The 17,272-nt window shown below is 45.7% G+C and overlaps 1 protein-coding gene across 3 annotated transcripts in view; it reads right to left on the reverse strand.

Annotated features, from left to right (window-relative positions):
* Positions 1-17,272, reverse strand: part of CFAP36 (cilia and flagella associated protein 36) — a 294,401-nt gene that overhangs the window by 72,058 nt on the left and 205,071 nt on the right. For all 3 annotated transcript variants that reach the window (XM_030196218.1, XM_030196217.1, XM_030196216.1), the window contains exon 8: positions 859-1,031. In XM_030196218.1, the coding sequence (XP_030052078.1) occupies positions 859-1,031 (173 nt within the window). The remainder of the gene's footprint in view (positions 1-858; positions 1,032-17,272) is intronic.

Genomic DNA, 17,272 nt, shown 5'->3' on the forward strand with positions numbered 1-17,272 from the left:
CACACGCACCAGAAGCCCCTGGCAAATCTTTTGTTTTTTCCTATGTTTTATGCCGATTCCAGGGCCGGCGCTGATTGCCAACCCATGTGTGAGAATAATCCAGCCTGCTTGTCCTCGGAGAATAACAGGTACCACGAGGGACATGATCTTGCCACATCTGATACACTTTTTAAAACCACTGTGAGTTTTCTGTAATATGCTGGGAAAAATAGCCAAAGCGAAATCAAATGGCTCTATTATGATAAAAAAAGAGAGAGGACCAGAGGAGCTATGGAAAAACCAAGAAACTTAAATAACTGCCAAAAACTCTAAGGAAACTATATGAAAAGGGGAAACCTGGTCCCACATGAGGGAGAAACCAAAAAATCAGTCACTTTCATAGAGGAAATTGGGTGAACTCACCATGAAATAAAAAACCAAGATAGCACATGTGAGGGGAAAGTAAGTGAACATGTCCTCTCAACTCTGTGGGAAAATAAAGAGTGCCCTGGTCCCATGCAGTGCCAGTGAGCGGGAAGGCGAGCACATGTGTGGTCAACAGTCCCAAAGGGTTTTAGAAGCAGAATGCTGGGAAGCATCTCTATTGTGGGCTCCATCTGGTAACATATCCCAGATGCCTATGATTGAAATTCTAAAGCATGTTTGAAGATCTAATAGTGCTTTACTAAGTTTCTGAGGTTTTTACCTTTGTTATATAAGTTGATATTATACTCATATTATACTTTATTATAGTACTGAAGGAAACAAAATTGTGTGACCTTTAGGTATGAGCTTCACAACCTCATTTCTTTTGTTTGTATATATATGCTATTAAATGCCAAATTTTTAAAGTATATTTTTTAAATGAATAATACTTACAGTTACAGCACTGAAAATCCCAGCGTCTTTCCTTGCTTGTTCTAACCAGGCTTCTGCTGCTTCAGAGTTGCTCCTTTCCTTTAGTTTAACAGTAGGAGGTTCTAAAGGACATTCAAGTACTCCTACTGCTGGCTGCACTGGTTTTATAGTTTCAAATGTCTTGATATGTTCTCCTTTGTGAAAATTTTGTACACATAAAAAGAAGAGAAAACAAAAACAAGACACTGTACAACATCAGCAAAATAAAGTCAAAGTAATAAAATGTCACTAAAATGTTTGAACTAAGCAGACTTGTACATCAATTAAAGATTTACCACGCTGATTAAAAACATGTAAGTCAGCATAGAAAGTGTTAGCACCTAATGGTTAAAGTTATAACATGAGTTGTAGACTGCAGGTGTAGTTAATTTCCCCTAAACTGCTTCAAAGCAAAAAAGAATGGTCAAATATTATAGGTCCTGGTATGGTCTACAATCATATATTATCAACAATACAGTTTGTAAAATGAATGGTGTTTTTCCCCTGAGGACACGAAGGATTCCTAGACCACCCTCCTCCACAGGGCCTGTGATTCCTGGTGGCTAGTGGGGCAAAAAGGTTTTCCCCTCCCCTTCCCACCAACATGGCATATAAATGGGTAATGCAAAAACTACTGGGAGTATAAATATTCTATATTATATCCTAGTACAGAGACTCACAAGGGGGGGGGGGGAATTAAGGGGAGTGGGGGGGAGTTACTTAGTTCAGGATTTGGGGTTGTAAAGCTATCGGTTTTTATGGAAAATTCAACATAGCTGATCTACGTTGTAATGTTTTATTTCATGCTTGTGATGTATTATGCAGCATATATTGACAATAAAAATGATTAAATATATCCTGGTACAGATATATAAATCAAACCATATCAACCAGGGTTATTTATTCAAAAAAGGTTTTTTTGATTAACACTTAAGTATTAATATAAACAAAATTAAAAATGTGATGTGCTCAGAAACTCTTTTTGTGACTATTTATAATGTGATATCCACACATCCATCACTGGTATCTATCATTACACATCAAGCTCCCTAATGAAAGTTCCAAAACAGTCAACTCCTCTATGCAAAAAGAATGTCAATGATTCAAAAATGATGAACTTATCTGTGCTCTTGATGATCTAAAGTCAATGCCCAACTTCAAAAATCTGTTTCCTTGATGATCAATCCCTGGAGCCTGTCTATAACAGATACCATCCAGTTCTGCGTCTTATATATTCTGTCATAAAATAATCCCAAAACCCTATTCGGATCCAAGTTTCACCACAGAATTACCTGTGCTCCTGATGATCTAAAGTCAAAGTGAAACTTCAAAAATCTCTTTCCTTGATGATCAATCTCTGGAGCTTGTCTGCAACAGATACCAGCCGGTTCTGCATCTTATATATTCTGTCATAAAATAATCCCAAATCCCGACTTGAATCCAAGTTTCACCACCAAAGTGGCTTCTTCAGGGGATAACTATTCAAAATAAACAATCACATTAATAATAAACTAAACATAAATCAACTTAACAACAATCTTATCTTCTGACTCACAGCAAAGTTGTACGCTTCCACACTTCAAGATGGCATCCAGGAAAGGGCAGGATGCTAAGCCTCCTTTTGAATCTGATGCTTGGAAGTCCCAACTTACAATGAAAACCATTCAATACCTTGATTTAAACCTACAGGTGACATTGTGTTCCAGTCAAAAATAAAACTTCTGTTCCTTCTGTTACAAGATTTGTGCCATATTACCACCTCTAGGGATACTAATAGACAAAAGTACTACAAATCTAAGATCTTCTATTTGATGATCATTTTAATGCCAGTGCTCTACCAGCAGTGCTCCTTTCCTCTTGTGTCTGATATTACTTAAATGTTCTGCTATTCATATTTTAATTTTTTAGTAGTATAACCTTTGTAATACTTTTGACAAGGACACTTTATGCAATAAACTGTGTGGTGGTACGGTCCATTTTTTTTATTTCAAATAAAAATATCCTTGTCGACCTGGAATAGGGACTCCACTGTGACCCATGCCAATTCTCAATAACTGCAGCGATCACAACTCCTGTGACCACCTGAAGATTCAGTTGTAGATATTACTGAAGATGTCAAAAGAGATTGCATCAAGCAATTCCCCAAATTTTTACTACGTTTATACACAAATCTAGGTATACCAGTTAATTGTGAATTATATTGTAGCACTAGCCAATGTTTATAGACCAACTTCTTAATCTCAAAAGCTTTGGTGGAATATGGAAGAACACGTCACCTCCGGTGTTGCAACTTCTGATTTTGGTAGCATCAACCATCTACGTTCAGCATATAAAGCCCTCTTGATGCCTTCTTGACAACACCCCTAGGGTACCCTCTATCCAAGAACTGTTGAAACACTTCTCTTGCTTGTATCTTGAAATCAGCAACTGAAGTACATAATTCAAACAAGCAATTGTTCATGATAGTAAACAGCCTACTGCAATCCTCACAACAGAACCAGCCTGTCCAGTCTAAACTGAACTGCAATGATTTTGCTGCATACTTTGCCAACAAAATTAAAAGTCTCTGCCAGGATTTACGGGCAATCCCACCCAGTCCCCACCCAGTCAACTGGGGGTGCACAAACTTGCCCACTCCCGACAGAGACAGATGGGACACTTTTAACCCAATGACAGAGGAGAGCCATGACAAAATCCTAAGAGACCTTTGATCAACTACCTGCTCCCTTGATCCCTGCCCATCAAAGATAGTGCAGCAGGCAAGTATGGGCCTTACAGAAGACACCACAAAAATTGTGAACACCTCTCTTTCTAATTGGCAACTACCAACAGCATTAAAAGAGCAGTGGTTCGCCCTCTGCTAAAGAAAAACAACCTTGACCAGGACAAACTGGAAAGTTACAGGCCAGTATCCAACATCCCATTTCTAGGGAAACTCATAGAACAAACAGTCTGTGATCAATATAATGACTGGCTAGAAGAGAGAAACTGGCTAGATCCATGTCACCTGGATTCAGACCTGGTTATGGAACAGAAATGGTCCTCGTATCCCTACCAGATGATCTTCACAGAAACCAAGACAAGGGATTTGCCTCAATGTTAGTACTGCTAGATTGCTCAGCAGCTTTTGACACTGTGGATAGAAAAATTAGGTTCTTACCTTGGTAATTTTCTTTCCTTTAGTCACAGCAGATGAATCCATTAACTGATGGATTGTGTCCGCCTACCAGCAGGTGGAGATAGAGAACACTGAAAAACCATAGTGCTCTATGGACGGCTAGCTCCATCTGCATTCAGTATTTGAAACTTCCAAAGCAGAGTGTATCCTCAAAGTAGAATAACATGAACTTTCCTCACAGCGAACGAATGCCCCAGAACAGGAGCAATAACCACACAATGGAGGGACGATCTCAACCTCCTGTAACAGAACAGAAATCCTGAAGACTGTTTTCCAACTTCTCCCAATGAGGGAACATATCTGCAGGAAAAAACTGAACAAAAAACAGAGGGAGGGAGGGATCATGGATTCATCTGCTGTGACTAAAGGAAAGAAAATTACCAAGGTAAGAACCTAATTTTCCCTTTCTTGTCATCAGCAGCAGATGAATCCATTAACTGATGGGATGTACAAAAGCACTCCCTAGTTAGGGCGGGAATATGCCACTCCCCGAGCAAGCACTTGCGCTCCAAACTGCGCATCCCACTTTGCTACAACATCCAGCCTGTAATGCCGGACAAAGGAGAGCTGAGAAGCCCAAGTAGCCACACTACAGATCTCATGAAGAGAGACTGCTCCTGTTTCGGCCCACGAAGAGGAAATCGCTCTCGTGGAATGAGCTTTAAACGCTTCAGGCGGAGACCGCCCTGACAGCCGATATGCAGAAAAAATGACTTCTTTGAGCCAACGGGCTATAGTGGCCTTAGACGCCAGAGACCCTCTTCGAGGACCTGACAACAAGACAAGAAGGTGATCAGAGGTCCTGAAGTCATTTGACATTTGCAGATACTGCAAGAGAGCCCTGCGAACATCCAGAAGATGTAACTGCCCAAAGAATTCCAGAAACTCCTCCCTAGAAAAGGAGGGCAAATAAATGGGCTGGTTTAGGTGAAACGCTGAAACCACCTTAGGCAGGAAGGAAGGCACAGTATGCACCGTTACTCTAGACTGAGAATTGCAGAAAGGGGTCTCGACAGGACAGAGCCTGGAGCTCAGACACACGTCTCGCCGAGGTCATGGCCACCAAAAAGACTGTCTTTAGAGTCACATCCTTCTCCGAAGCTCGCCTCAGTGGCTCGAAGGGCAAACACTGGAAAGCCTTCAACACCAGCCCCAGGTTCCAAGCTGGACACGGCAGCTGCACTGGCGGGCGGAGCCAGAGTGCCCCTCTTAGAAATCGGGCAACATCCGGATGAGTGGCCAGGGAAAGGCCAGAGACCTTCCCTCGAAAGCATGCCAATGCTGCCACTTGCACTCACAGGGAATTGTAGGCCAAGCCTTTTTGTAAGCCATCCTGCAAAAAGTCCAGTATCGGCGAGACAGAAGCCATCGTGGGTGTGATCGCCTTAGACAGGCAAAACAAACAGTGGATCCAATAAAAGTCCTCTCACAATGAGTGTCTTCCTGAACAAGGTCTTTATTGAAAACTACACGGTTGACCCGACACGTGATGTGTTTCGGCCGTGAGGCCTGCGTCAGGGGTCTAGTAGTATCTGAAGAAGAAAAAATGCCTTGTGGGTCAGATGAATAACAGCACATAAACTGCTAAAAGAGGTATTGAGCACTATCTTTTCATCCACTAAGTCAATCCAGGCCAGAATATGCAGATCTGAAGGTTCGTGGGAGAAAACGTTTACAGCTGCATCTTCTGGCCTACAGCTGTAAAGGTTTTCTCCCACGAACCTTCAGATCTGCATCTTCTGGCCTGGATTGACTTAGTGGATGAAAAGATAGTGCTCAATACCTCTTTTAGCAGTTTATGTGCTGTTATTCATCTGACCCACAAGGCATTTTTTCTTCTTCAGATATTACTAGACCCCTGACGCAGGCCTCACGGCCGAAACACGTCACGTGTCGGGTCAACCGTGTAGTTTTCAATAAAGACCTTGTTCAGGAAGACACTCATTGTGAGAGGACTTTTATTGGATCCACTGTTTGTTTTGCCTGTCTTTGGTTCCCCTGTGGAAAGCACACCTTCTGTTTGTGATCGCCTTTGAAGCACACCACACCTCAAACTGGCACCAGATCCGAGCATAAGCAACAGAAGTGGACCACTTGCAGGCCTGCAAGAGAGTGGAGATGACTTTGTTAGAATAGCCTTTGTCTCTCAATTGTGCCCTCTCAAGAGCCATGCCGTAAGACCAAAGCAGCAGGGATCCTCCATGGACACCGGTCCCTGCATCAACAGGTTCGGTACCAGAGGCAAAGGAAGAGGCACCTCCACCAGCATCCACCGGAGGTCCGCATACCATGGCCGCCTGGGCCAATCCGGGGTAATGAGAATCACCACTCCTTGATGTAGCCGAATTCGCAGGAGGCCTTGCCCTATCAAGGGCCAAGGAGGGAACACATACAGGAGGCCCGGTGGCCAGGGTTGAGCCGAGCGAGGATCTCTCCGTCTGCTGTAAAAGCACGGGACCTTGGCATTTGCGCTTGACGCCATTAGATCCGCTACGGGCATTCCCCATTTGGCACAGATCTGAAGAAACACTTCGTCTGCCAGTTCCCACTCCGCTGGGTCGATTTGATGCCTGCTTAGAAAATCAGCTTGCACGTTGCTCTGACCTGCTATAAGCGCTGCAGAAAGAAGCTGCAGGTGTAGCTCGGCCCAGTGGCAAATCTGAATGGCCTCCGCGGCCAGTGCTCTGCACTGAGTGCCGCCCTGTTGATTTATGTAGGCCACAGCCATCGTGTTGTCCGACAGAACTCTGACAGCCAGCCCCTCCAGAGTCCTGTGAAAGGCCAGAAAAGCCTGGAATATCACTCTCAGTTCCAAGCGATTGATGGACCACCCCGATTCCGCGGGTGTCCACAGACCCTGGGCATAGCTTCCCTTGCAATGTGCTCCCCAGCCGACCAGGCTGGCATCTGTTATCACCAGGCACCAAGAGGGAAGCGCCAGCAGCATTCCTCACCGCAGCATGCTGTCGGAGAGCCACCACTCCATACTGAGCCGGGCCGCAGGGAGCCACGTTAGTCTGCATTGATAATCCTGGGACATTGGAGACCATCGTTGAAGTAGGGCAATCTGCAGAGGTCTCAAGTGTGCTCTCGCACATGGCACTACCTCCAAAGTGGCCGTCATCGACCCCAGCAGCTGGACAAAGTCCCAGGCTCACGGGCGAGGCATCCGCAGGAGCAGACGGACCGGATTTTGAAGCTTGCACCGCCTTTGGTCGGGTAGAAATACAAACCCAGAGGCCATGTCGAACTGGACCCCTAAATATTCAAGAGACTGAGAGGGGGATCAGGTGACTTTTGGGTATACTGACGACCCAGCCTAGAAACTGCAGTACAGAGACCACCCTGGCTGTGGCCAGACGACTTTCGCCTGCTGAATCCGCTCTGATGAGCCTGTTGTCAAGGTACGGGTGAACCCGGATACCCTCTCGCCTGAGAAAAGCAGCTACTACCACCATTACCTTGGAAAAGGTGTGGGGAGCTGTGGCAAGGCCAAAAGGCAAGGCCCGAAACTGGAAATGTTTTCCCAACACAGCAAACCGGAGACACCGTTGATGTGGGAGCCAAATAGGAATGTGCAAGTACGTTTATTTTAGGTCCAAAGACGTGAGATACTGTCCTGGCTGTACCGCCGCAATGATGGAGTGCAGGGTTTCCATGCGAAAATGTCGCACTCTTAGTGCCTCGTTGATTGACCTTAAGTCGAGGATCGGTCGGAAAGACCCACCTTTTTGAGGCACCACAAAGTAAATGGAGTAGCGACTGCAGCCGCATTCGGCAGGAGGCACAGGGATCACCGCTCCAAGGTGTAACAAGGCTTGTAAGGTCTCCTCTACCGCCGCCCATTTGATAGCAGTACCGCATCAGGACTCCACAAACACGTCTCTCACCGGGGCGCTGAATTCCAATCAGTAACCTTCTCTGATTAGGTCCAGGACCCACTGATCGGAGGTAATCTTGGTCCATTCCTCGAGAAAGAGGGAAAGGCATCCTCCTATTGCACGAGGAATGGACCGGCCTCCCATCATTGAGAGGGCTGCCCCTGAACTCCAGGCCTTGAACCGGCCGCTGTGGAACGCTTGTCTGAGCGAAAGGAGTTCCTCTGCTGAAAACGGGCACGTTGAGAAACCCCAGCAGAGCACCCAGGGCGACACCTGCGAGCTTCACGGAAGCGAGGTCTGGAAGAGGAGGGCCACACAGAACCCTTGGAGGAAGGCCTCGGCCTATCCTCGGGTAACTGCTGGGGCTTAGGGTCCCCCAGGTCTTTCACAATCTTCTCCAGCTCCTCTCCAAATAACAGGTGGCCCCGAAAGGGAAGCTTCACCAGCCTGTGCTTAAAAGGCCATGTCAGCCGCCCAATGCCGTAGCCATAGAAGGCGGCGTGCTGCAACCGCCACAGACATTTGTTTAGCCGAAGCTATGACCAGATCATAGAGGGTGTCAGTCAAAAATGACAGGGCCGACTCCATCCGCGCTGCAACCTCAGCGAGGGACTCCGCACCATCTGCGAGCTGCTCCACTGCCTGTTGTAACCAATAAAGGCAGGCCCGGGCAGCATAGGAACTGCAAATAGACGCCTTAAGGCGAGGCCCGAGATTTCAAAAGACTTTTTCAACGCGGATTCAAGCCGCCGGTCCTGCATGTCCCTCTACGGGGAGGGTGGTCCTCTTAGTCACCGCCGTGACCAAAGCGTCCACTTTAGGCATCCCCAAAGGGGCCAACTGCTCCTCACTTAGAGGGTAAAGCTGACCCATAGCCCTGGCCACTTTCAAAGGCCTATCGGGTTCAGACCATTGAGCTGAAATAAGCTCTTGGATGGAGTCATGCACAGGAAAGGCTCAAGCAGGCTTCTTAGTACTCGCCATCCTCGGATTACCAGAGAAGGCCTCGCCCTTGGCAGGATCATCAATCGAGAGGGCCTGCAAGGCATCAGAAATGAGCGCTGGCAGCTCATCACGGTGGAAAATCCTCACCGCACTGGGACCATCCAGATCCAATGGCAAACCGGCACCTTCCTCTGGCTCTTCAGACCATGAGGCCCTGCCAGAACCCTCAGAATCCACACCACCTGACCACGGGGGGGGGGGGGGGGGGGGGGAGGGAAGTGCGCCACTCTCCGATGGGGAATTTACCCGTCTATGTTTTGCGTCCTTCCAATGCTCGGGGGAATCAGCCAGCCCCGGGCCATCAACACCCGGGGGAAAACCAGGCAGCAGCGCAGTGTCAGACACCTGCGGCAGAGCTCTTTTCAGCATGAAAGCTTCATGCATTAAAAGCACAAATTCTGGGGAGAAAAACTCACCCTGACCCTCCGTCTACGCATCAGGAGAAACGGGAACAGGAGCTCCTCTGGTAGCCTCTAACGGAGGCGTCCCCCTGCCCTCAGACTCCTCCGCAACAGCGAGGGTCGAGACATGCGGCGCTTCCAAAATGGCGCCCGCTGCCAGCTCCATTGAGCAGGAAGAATCATCGCTCGCCATGCTCATACCAGCTCTAGCGTCTAAAAAGCATGTCTTACAGATCCCCGCTGCTGATCTACGTTTACCACAACGGGAGAAGCATTTAACTGCTTCAGCAGCCATTGTCCGACCGGACGGAATTATATAAGTAAAATAGCGGCTTCGCACCAAAACTTACCCCGATTGGAATGGCGTCCGCGGGATCTCCCCGGAGGAGCTGGGCATCACTCTCACCTCAAAAGACCGAGACAAATGAGCTCCGATCAAGCTGCACGTGGAAAATAGCCTCAGAATAGCTACACAGAACCAATGCGTACTCTTTTTTTTTTTTAACGCTGTAAGGAAAGTTGGAGGCAGGCAGCAACAGAGGTACTCCGGTAGGTAGGGGGATGGGTAAGGCAGGGAAAGGGCGAACCTATATGCCTTCAAAGTGGGCACCACCAGCCACAACACCCCAGCTTCAACTGGCAAAGCACAGGAGCCACCCCAGGCAGAATTTTTCCAGGAGCTGATCAAGCTACGTCCACACCTGCTGGGAGATAGAGAAATACTGAAGGCAGATGGAGTTAGCCGTCCATAGAGCACTATGGTTTTTCAGTGTTCTCTATCTCCACCTGCTGGTAGGCGGACACAACCCATCAGTTAATGGATTCATCTGCTGCTGATGACAAGGAACATGATATCATGCTAGCACGACTGACAGAAATGGGTGTCAATGGAACAGTACTTGCCTGGTTCAGATCCTATCAGACAGGCAACAATCCATAATGTTTGGCAACAACTCATCACCACCATGGACACTGACCTGCGGGGTACTACAAGGATTGATATTGTCACCTATTCTGTTCAATATCTACCTCAAGCCACTAGCTGAGCTGATTCAGTCAATAGACACTCAGTTCTACATCTATGTGGATGATGTGCAGCTACTCATACCCACTGAACCTGACTTACCTACAGCCTTGAATAAACTGATTACCTGTCTAACATCAATTCAAGAATGGGCTAAACACAACAAACTTTGCCTGAACCCAAGTAAAACCGAGCTTCTCTGGGTCCCTAACACAAGTGGATACATACCTGACATCAAAATCATTTTGGGAAGTATGAACTCCCCCTCAAATCACAAGTCAGGAACCTTGGAATACAGTTGGATTCAACAGTTACTCTGATTCCCCAAACCTAAGAAACCTTCAAAAGCTGCTGCTACTATTTGCGACAGCTACGCTGCCTCTCTCCTTACATCGAGAAGGTAAATCTTATCTCAGCTGTGCATGCCATAACAACATCAAGACTAGATTACTGCAATATACTATACAATGGCCTGACTGCAAAGGGCCTGCACCAGCTCCAGTTGATTCAGAATGCAGCAGCAAGCCTCATAAAAGGTTGCAAGCGACATGACCACATCACACCATTTTTGCAAAAACTTCATTGGCTACCAGTACAATACAGGGCTAAATTTAAAACTCTTATGTCTGATCTTCAAGGCCCTGAAAGAGAATGGCCATGAGTACCTGAAGAATAGGACGATCCTCCACACACCGCCAAGGACACTAAGGTCCTCCCAAGGACTATCACTAACCACACCCTCTCCAAAAGACATTACATGATGTGATACCTGCAAGCGAGCCTTCTCCGGAATAGCCCTCACACTCTGGAATGCACTGCTTGAAAGGCTCCGCTTAACACAAGACTATCTCTACTTCAGGAAGCAGGTGAAAGCTTGGCTCTTCAACCAGGCCTTTAATGGAAGAAGTAACTAACTTGTTAGTCTCACTCACACACACAAGGAGTGACTCAGGCTGCACATACTGCAGAGGGACATGTTTATCCACTCCTACCCTAGCTGAGATAATATTTAACCATCTCTCTGACCTCATGTGCAACTTTCTTTTAAATCAGTCACCTTACTTTCTAACTCTTCTTACTCTCTTACCTATCTATATGTTACATTTTTGCTTTACCCTTCACTATCAATTAAAATGTTCTATTATGGCTTTTCACTACCGGAGTCATAGGAGCAGAAACGCCATGTTATGAGATATCGTGATTAGCCAAAAAGTTGCTTGGCCCCCTGAAGAAGCTTATTATATATAGCGAAACGGAGAGCCCCGTAGGGCAAGATTAAAAAGCTAAGTAACATTAAACACTTTTTCCAATGTTTGATATTAAATAAAGATAGTGAGCAGAGTTTTTTCATGACCGAGGATTATAACGGAGTCCAAAGTTTGCTGGCGTTCGAGCACATGAAGCGTAGTAACGCCTAGCTTGGACTGATGAGGTCATTTTCTCTGCTTATAATACACTATAGATACAGTGGGGGAAATAAGTATTTGATCCCTTGCTGATTTTGTAAGTGTGCCCACTGACAAAGACATGAGCAGCCCATAATTGAAGGGTAGGTTATTGGTAACAGTGAGAGATAGCACATCACAAATTAAATCCGGAAAATCACATTGTGGAAAGTATATGAATTTATTTGCATTCTGCAGAGGGAAATAAGTATTTGATCCCTCTGGCAAACAAGACCTAATACTTGGTGGCAAAACCCTTGTTGGCAAGCACAGCGGTCAGACGTCTTCTGTAGTTGATGATGAGGTTTGCACACATGTCAGGAGGAATTTTGGTCCACTCCTCTTTGCAGATCATCTCTAAATCATTAAGAGTTCTGGGCTGTCGCTTGGCAACTCGCAGCTTCAGCTCCCTCCATAAGTTTTCAATGGGATTAAGGTCTGGTGACTGGCTAGGCCACTCCATGACCCTAATGTGCTTCTTCCTGAGCCACTCCTTTGTTGCCTTGGCTGTATGTTTTGGGTCATTGTCGTGCTGGAAGACCCAGCCACGACCCATTTTTAAGGCCCTGGCGGAGGGAAGGAGGTTGTCACTCAGAATTGTACGGTACATGGCCCCATCCATTCTCCCATTGATGCGGTGAAGTAGTCCTGTGCCCTTAGCAGAGAAACACCCCCAAAACATAACATTTCCACCTCCATGCTTGACAGTGGGGACGGTGTTCTTTGGGTCATAGGCAGCATTTCTCTTCCTCCAAACACGGCGAGTTGAGTTCATGCCAAAGAGCTCAATTTTTGTCTCATCTGACCACAGCACCTTCTCCCAATCACTCTCGGCATCATCCAGGTATTCACTGGCAAACTTCAGACGGGCCGTCACATGTGCCTTCCGGAGCAGGGGGACCTTGCGGGCACTGCAGGATTGCAATCCGTTATGTCGTAATGTGTTACCAATGGTTTTCGTGGTGACAGTGGTCCCAGCTGCCTTGAGATCATTGACAAGTTCCCCCCTTGTAGTTGTAGGCTGATTTCTAACCTTCCTCATGATCAAGGATACCCCACGAGGTGAGATTTTGCGTGGAGCCCCAGATCTTTGTCGATTGACAGTCATTTTGTACTTCTTCCATTTTCTTACTATGGCACCAACAGTTGTCTCCTTCTCGCCCAGCGTCTTACTGATGGTTTTGTAGCCCATTCCAGCCTTGTGCAGGTGTATGATCTTGTCCCTGACATCCTTAGACAGCTCCTTGCTCTTGGCCATTTTGTAGAGGTTAGAGTCTGACTGATTCACTGAGTCTGTGGACAGGTGTCTTTCATACAGGTGACCATTGCCGACAGCTGTCTGTCATGCAGGTAACGAGTTGATTTGGAGCATCTACCTGGTCTGTAGGGGCCAGATCTCTTACTGGTTGGTGGGGGATCAAATACTTATTTCCCTCTGCAGAATGCAAATAAATTCATATACTTTCCACAATGTGATTTTCCGGATTTAATTTGTGATGTGCTATCTCTCACTATTACCAATAACCTACCCTTCAATTATGGGCTGCTCATGTCTTTGTCAGTGGGCACACTTACAAAATCAGCAAGGGATCAAATACTTATTTCCCCCACTGTAGTAAAGGATACCATTGAATGCCTTGATTGGAATTTCAGCTCACCATTGCTATTATGGATTTCGCCAGGTTTGAGATCACCGGCATTATTTTCTATTATGGCTGAAAACCGATGCCGGCCATCTCAAACCCGGCAAACTCTGATATTTGGCCAGGCCCAACCATATTAGTGAAGAAAAAGATGGACAGCCATCTTTTTCGAAAATACGGTTGGCTCCGCCCACTTACGGCGCCGGCCCCGAAGATGGCCGACCAGCTATTTGGCTGGCGCCGTTCGATTATGCCCCTCATAGTAACATAGTAGATGATGGCAGAGAAAGACCTGCACGGTCCATCCAGTCTGCCCAACAAGATAAACTCATATGTGCTACCTTTTGTGTATACCTGACCTTGATTAGTATCTGCCATCCTCAAGGCACAGACCGTAGAAGTCTGCCAAACCTAGCCCCACCTCCCAACCACCAGCCCCGCCCCCCACCAGCTCTGCCACCCAATCTCTGATAAACTTCTCAGGATTCCTTCCTTCTGAACAGGATTCCTTTATGTTTATCCCACGCATTTTTAATCTGACTTTGTCACCAGTCCAAACAAAAAAGATATCAATAAATCGCTTCCAAAATAACATACAGTGGTGGAAATAAGTATTTGATCCCTTGCTGATTTTGTAAGTTTGCCCACTGACAAAGACATGAGCAGCCCATAATTGAAGGGTAGGTTATTGGTAACAGTGAGAGATAGCACATCACAAATTAAATCCGGAAAATCACATTGTGGAAAGTATATGAATTTATTTGCATTCTGCAGAGGGAAATAAGTATTTAATCCCTCTGGCAAACAAGACCTAATACTTGGTGGCAAAACCCTTGTTGGCAAGCACAGCGGTCAGACGTCTTCTGTAGTTGATGATGAGGTTTGCACACATGTCAGGAGGAATTTTGGTCCACTCCTCTTTGCAGATCATCTCTAAATCATTAAGAGTTCTGGGCTGTCGCTTGGCAACTCGCAGCTTCAGCTCCCTCCATAAGTTTTCAATGGGATTAAGGTCTGGTGACTGGCTAGGCCACTCCATGACCCTAATGTGCTTCTTCCTGAGCCACTCCTTTGTTGCCTTGGCTGTATGTTTTGGGTCATTGTCGTGCTGGAAGACCCAGCCACGACCCATTTTTAAGGCCCTGGCGGAGGGAAGGAGGTTGTCACTCAGAATTGTACGGTACATGGCCCCATCCATTCTCCCATTGATGCGGTGAAGTAGTCCTGTGCCCTTAGCAGAGAAACACCCCCAAAACATAACATTTCCACCTCCATGCTTGACAGTGGGGACGGTGTTCTTTGGGTCATAGGCAGCATTTCTCTTCCTCCAAACACGGCGAGTTGAGTTCATGCCAAAGAGCTCAATTTTTGTCTCATCTGACCACAGCACCTTCTCCCAATCACTCTCGGCATCATCCAGGTGTTCACTGGCAAACTTCAGACGGGCCGTCACATGTGCCTTCCGGAGCAGGGGGACCTTGCGGGCACTGCAGGATTGCAATCCGTTATGTCGTAATGTGTTACCAATGGTTTTCGTGGTGACAGTGGTCCCAGCTGCCTTGAGATCATTGACAAGTTCCCCCCTTGTAGTTGTAGGCTGATTTCTAACCTTCCTCATGATCAAGGATACCCCACGAGGTGAGATTTTGCGTGGAGCCCCAGATCTTTGTCGATTGACAGTCATTTTGTACTTCTTCCATTTTCTTACTATGGCACCAACAGTTGTCTCCTTCTCGCCCAGCGTCTTACTGATGGTTTTGTAGCCCATTCCAGCCTTGTGCAGGTGTATGATCTTGTCCCTGACATCCTTAGACAGCTCCTTGCTCTTGGCCATTTTGTAGAGGTTAGAGTCTGACTGATTCACTGAGTCTGTGGACAGGTGTCTTTCATACAGGTGACCATTGCCGACAGCTGTCTGTCATGCAGGTAACGAGTTGATTTGGAGCATCTACCTGGTCTGTAGGGGCCAGATCTCTTACTGGTTGGTGGGGGATCAAATACTTATTTCCCTCTGCAGAATGCAAATAAATTCATATACTTTCCACAATGTGATTTTCCGGATTTAATTTGTGATGTGCTATCTCTCACTGTTACCAATAACCTACCCTTCAATTATGGGCTGCTCATGTCTTTGTCAGTGGGCAAACTTACAAAATCAGCAAGGGATCAAATACTTATTTCCACCACTGTATGCTGATAATGAGAGGAATATACAAATTTATCAATTAACAAACATGCCAGAGGAGGCCACTGTTGACCCCATCGCTGTTTCCTTAATTTGTAAATAAAATTCCCAACACTAGTCTCATTAAAGTTATTAAAAATATCTTATCAAATGAGATATTCAAAATCTGTAAACTCCTCTGTGTAATCCTCAAAGCTCTATCTTTAGAAATATTAGTATATAAAGCTGACACGTCCATAGTTAGTAAATGTGTAGAATCATGAACCTAAGAATCAAATATGGGGTACTAATGTTTAGAGAAAGGAATCCATATATCTAGACAAGGGCCCCAGAAAAGAGCCAATTCCTGATACTATCGGATGTCCAGGAGGATTAATTAACATTTTATGAACCTTGAGGACAAAGTAAATATAAGATATTTGTGGATGTTTTATTATCTAAATAAGAAAGTTTCTTAATTGTAATTATCCTCTTATGATTAGCCTCATATAATACCTTCCTAATTTGAAAATGAAATAAAATAGTAGGATCCTCTTGTAAATTACTATAGTAATTACTATCAGGAATACTCTCTATTTGCTCCAAATAATGCAACAGTAATTTTTCAAAAGCCAACACCATAAGGTCAACTGGCCCTGGTGGAACCCAAGTGGATCTCATTCTAGGCAATTTTATCTCACTATCCTCCCTGCTGTTGAACTTCTCCAAAATGAACCCTCAAACGTAATTGTCTAAAAAAAAATCTATGAAGATATTTTCGTGTTTCAAAAGGATCATAATTATTTGTGGGAACACAGGATGTGCCTAATTGTAGAAGTGACATTTGGACTGGTGATAATACCTTTGAAACAGACTTAAAATGAATGCATACCCCTTGGTATAGTCCATCTCATCTCAATGATATTTTTTCACCTTGTATCCACGCTGTTCCTGTCTATATGCTTTCATCTGTTTTAGATATTCTTGATAATGTTGTTCAAATGTAGTTGTATCAGTACTGATCTTAAGTTTCTCAATGTTGTCTTCTACATCTTTCTTCTGTTGCTATATTTTCTTATTCAACTAGTAAAAAAGACCCGTTTCTATAGAAATGATAAGTAGTAGTAGTAGTAGTAGTTTCTGACACAAATGAAACGGGCGCTAGCAAGGTTTTCCTCGGCTCCTCTGCAGCCACCCATGTCCAGCGACCCTCCTCTCCCCCTGCGCCCACTGCAGCCACCCATGTCCAGTGAAACTCCTCTCTTCCCTGCCCCCCTCCTGCCACCCATGTCCAGCGACCCTCCTCTGGACATGGATCAGCTGTGAGGCATGTTTTTCCCCCCCCCGGGTTCTGAAGTTGACATCATAATGGCTACGGTGATGTCAGCCTGATCTACGGAGCCTAGCAGACCAACTTGGAATAAGCCACGGTCCCAGGCAAGTCAGAATGTTGGAGGTGAGAATTATTATATAGGATATATCAAAATTCAAGAGCATAAGATCTAGCGAGCATTTAGACAAAACAGCATTCCATCAATCTATATATTCCTCCTCATCTAAAAACTGAGGCTCTTTATATAATCTCAGCCCCTGAGGTAATAGTTACATATGACGATATTCTACTGTCGCTGCAGAGTGAAGTTCAAACCTAATTA

The sequence above is a fragment of the Microcaecilia unicolor genome, chromosome 3, assembly GCF_901765095.1.
Source record: "Microcaecilia unicolor chromosome 3, aMicUni1.1, whole genome shotgun sequence".
In the NCBI taxonomy this organism is placed as follows: Eukaryota; Metazoa; Chordata; class Amphibia; order Gymnophiona; family Siphonopidae; genus Microcaecilia; species Microcaecilia unicolor.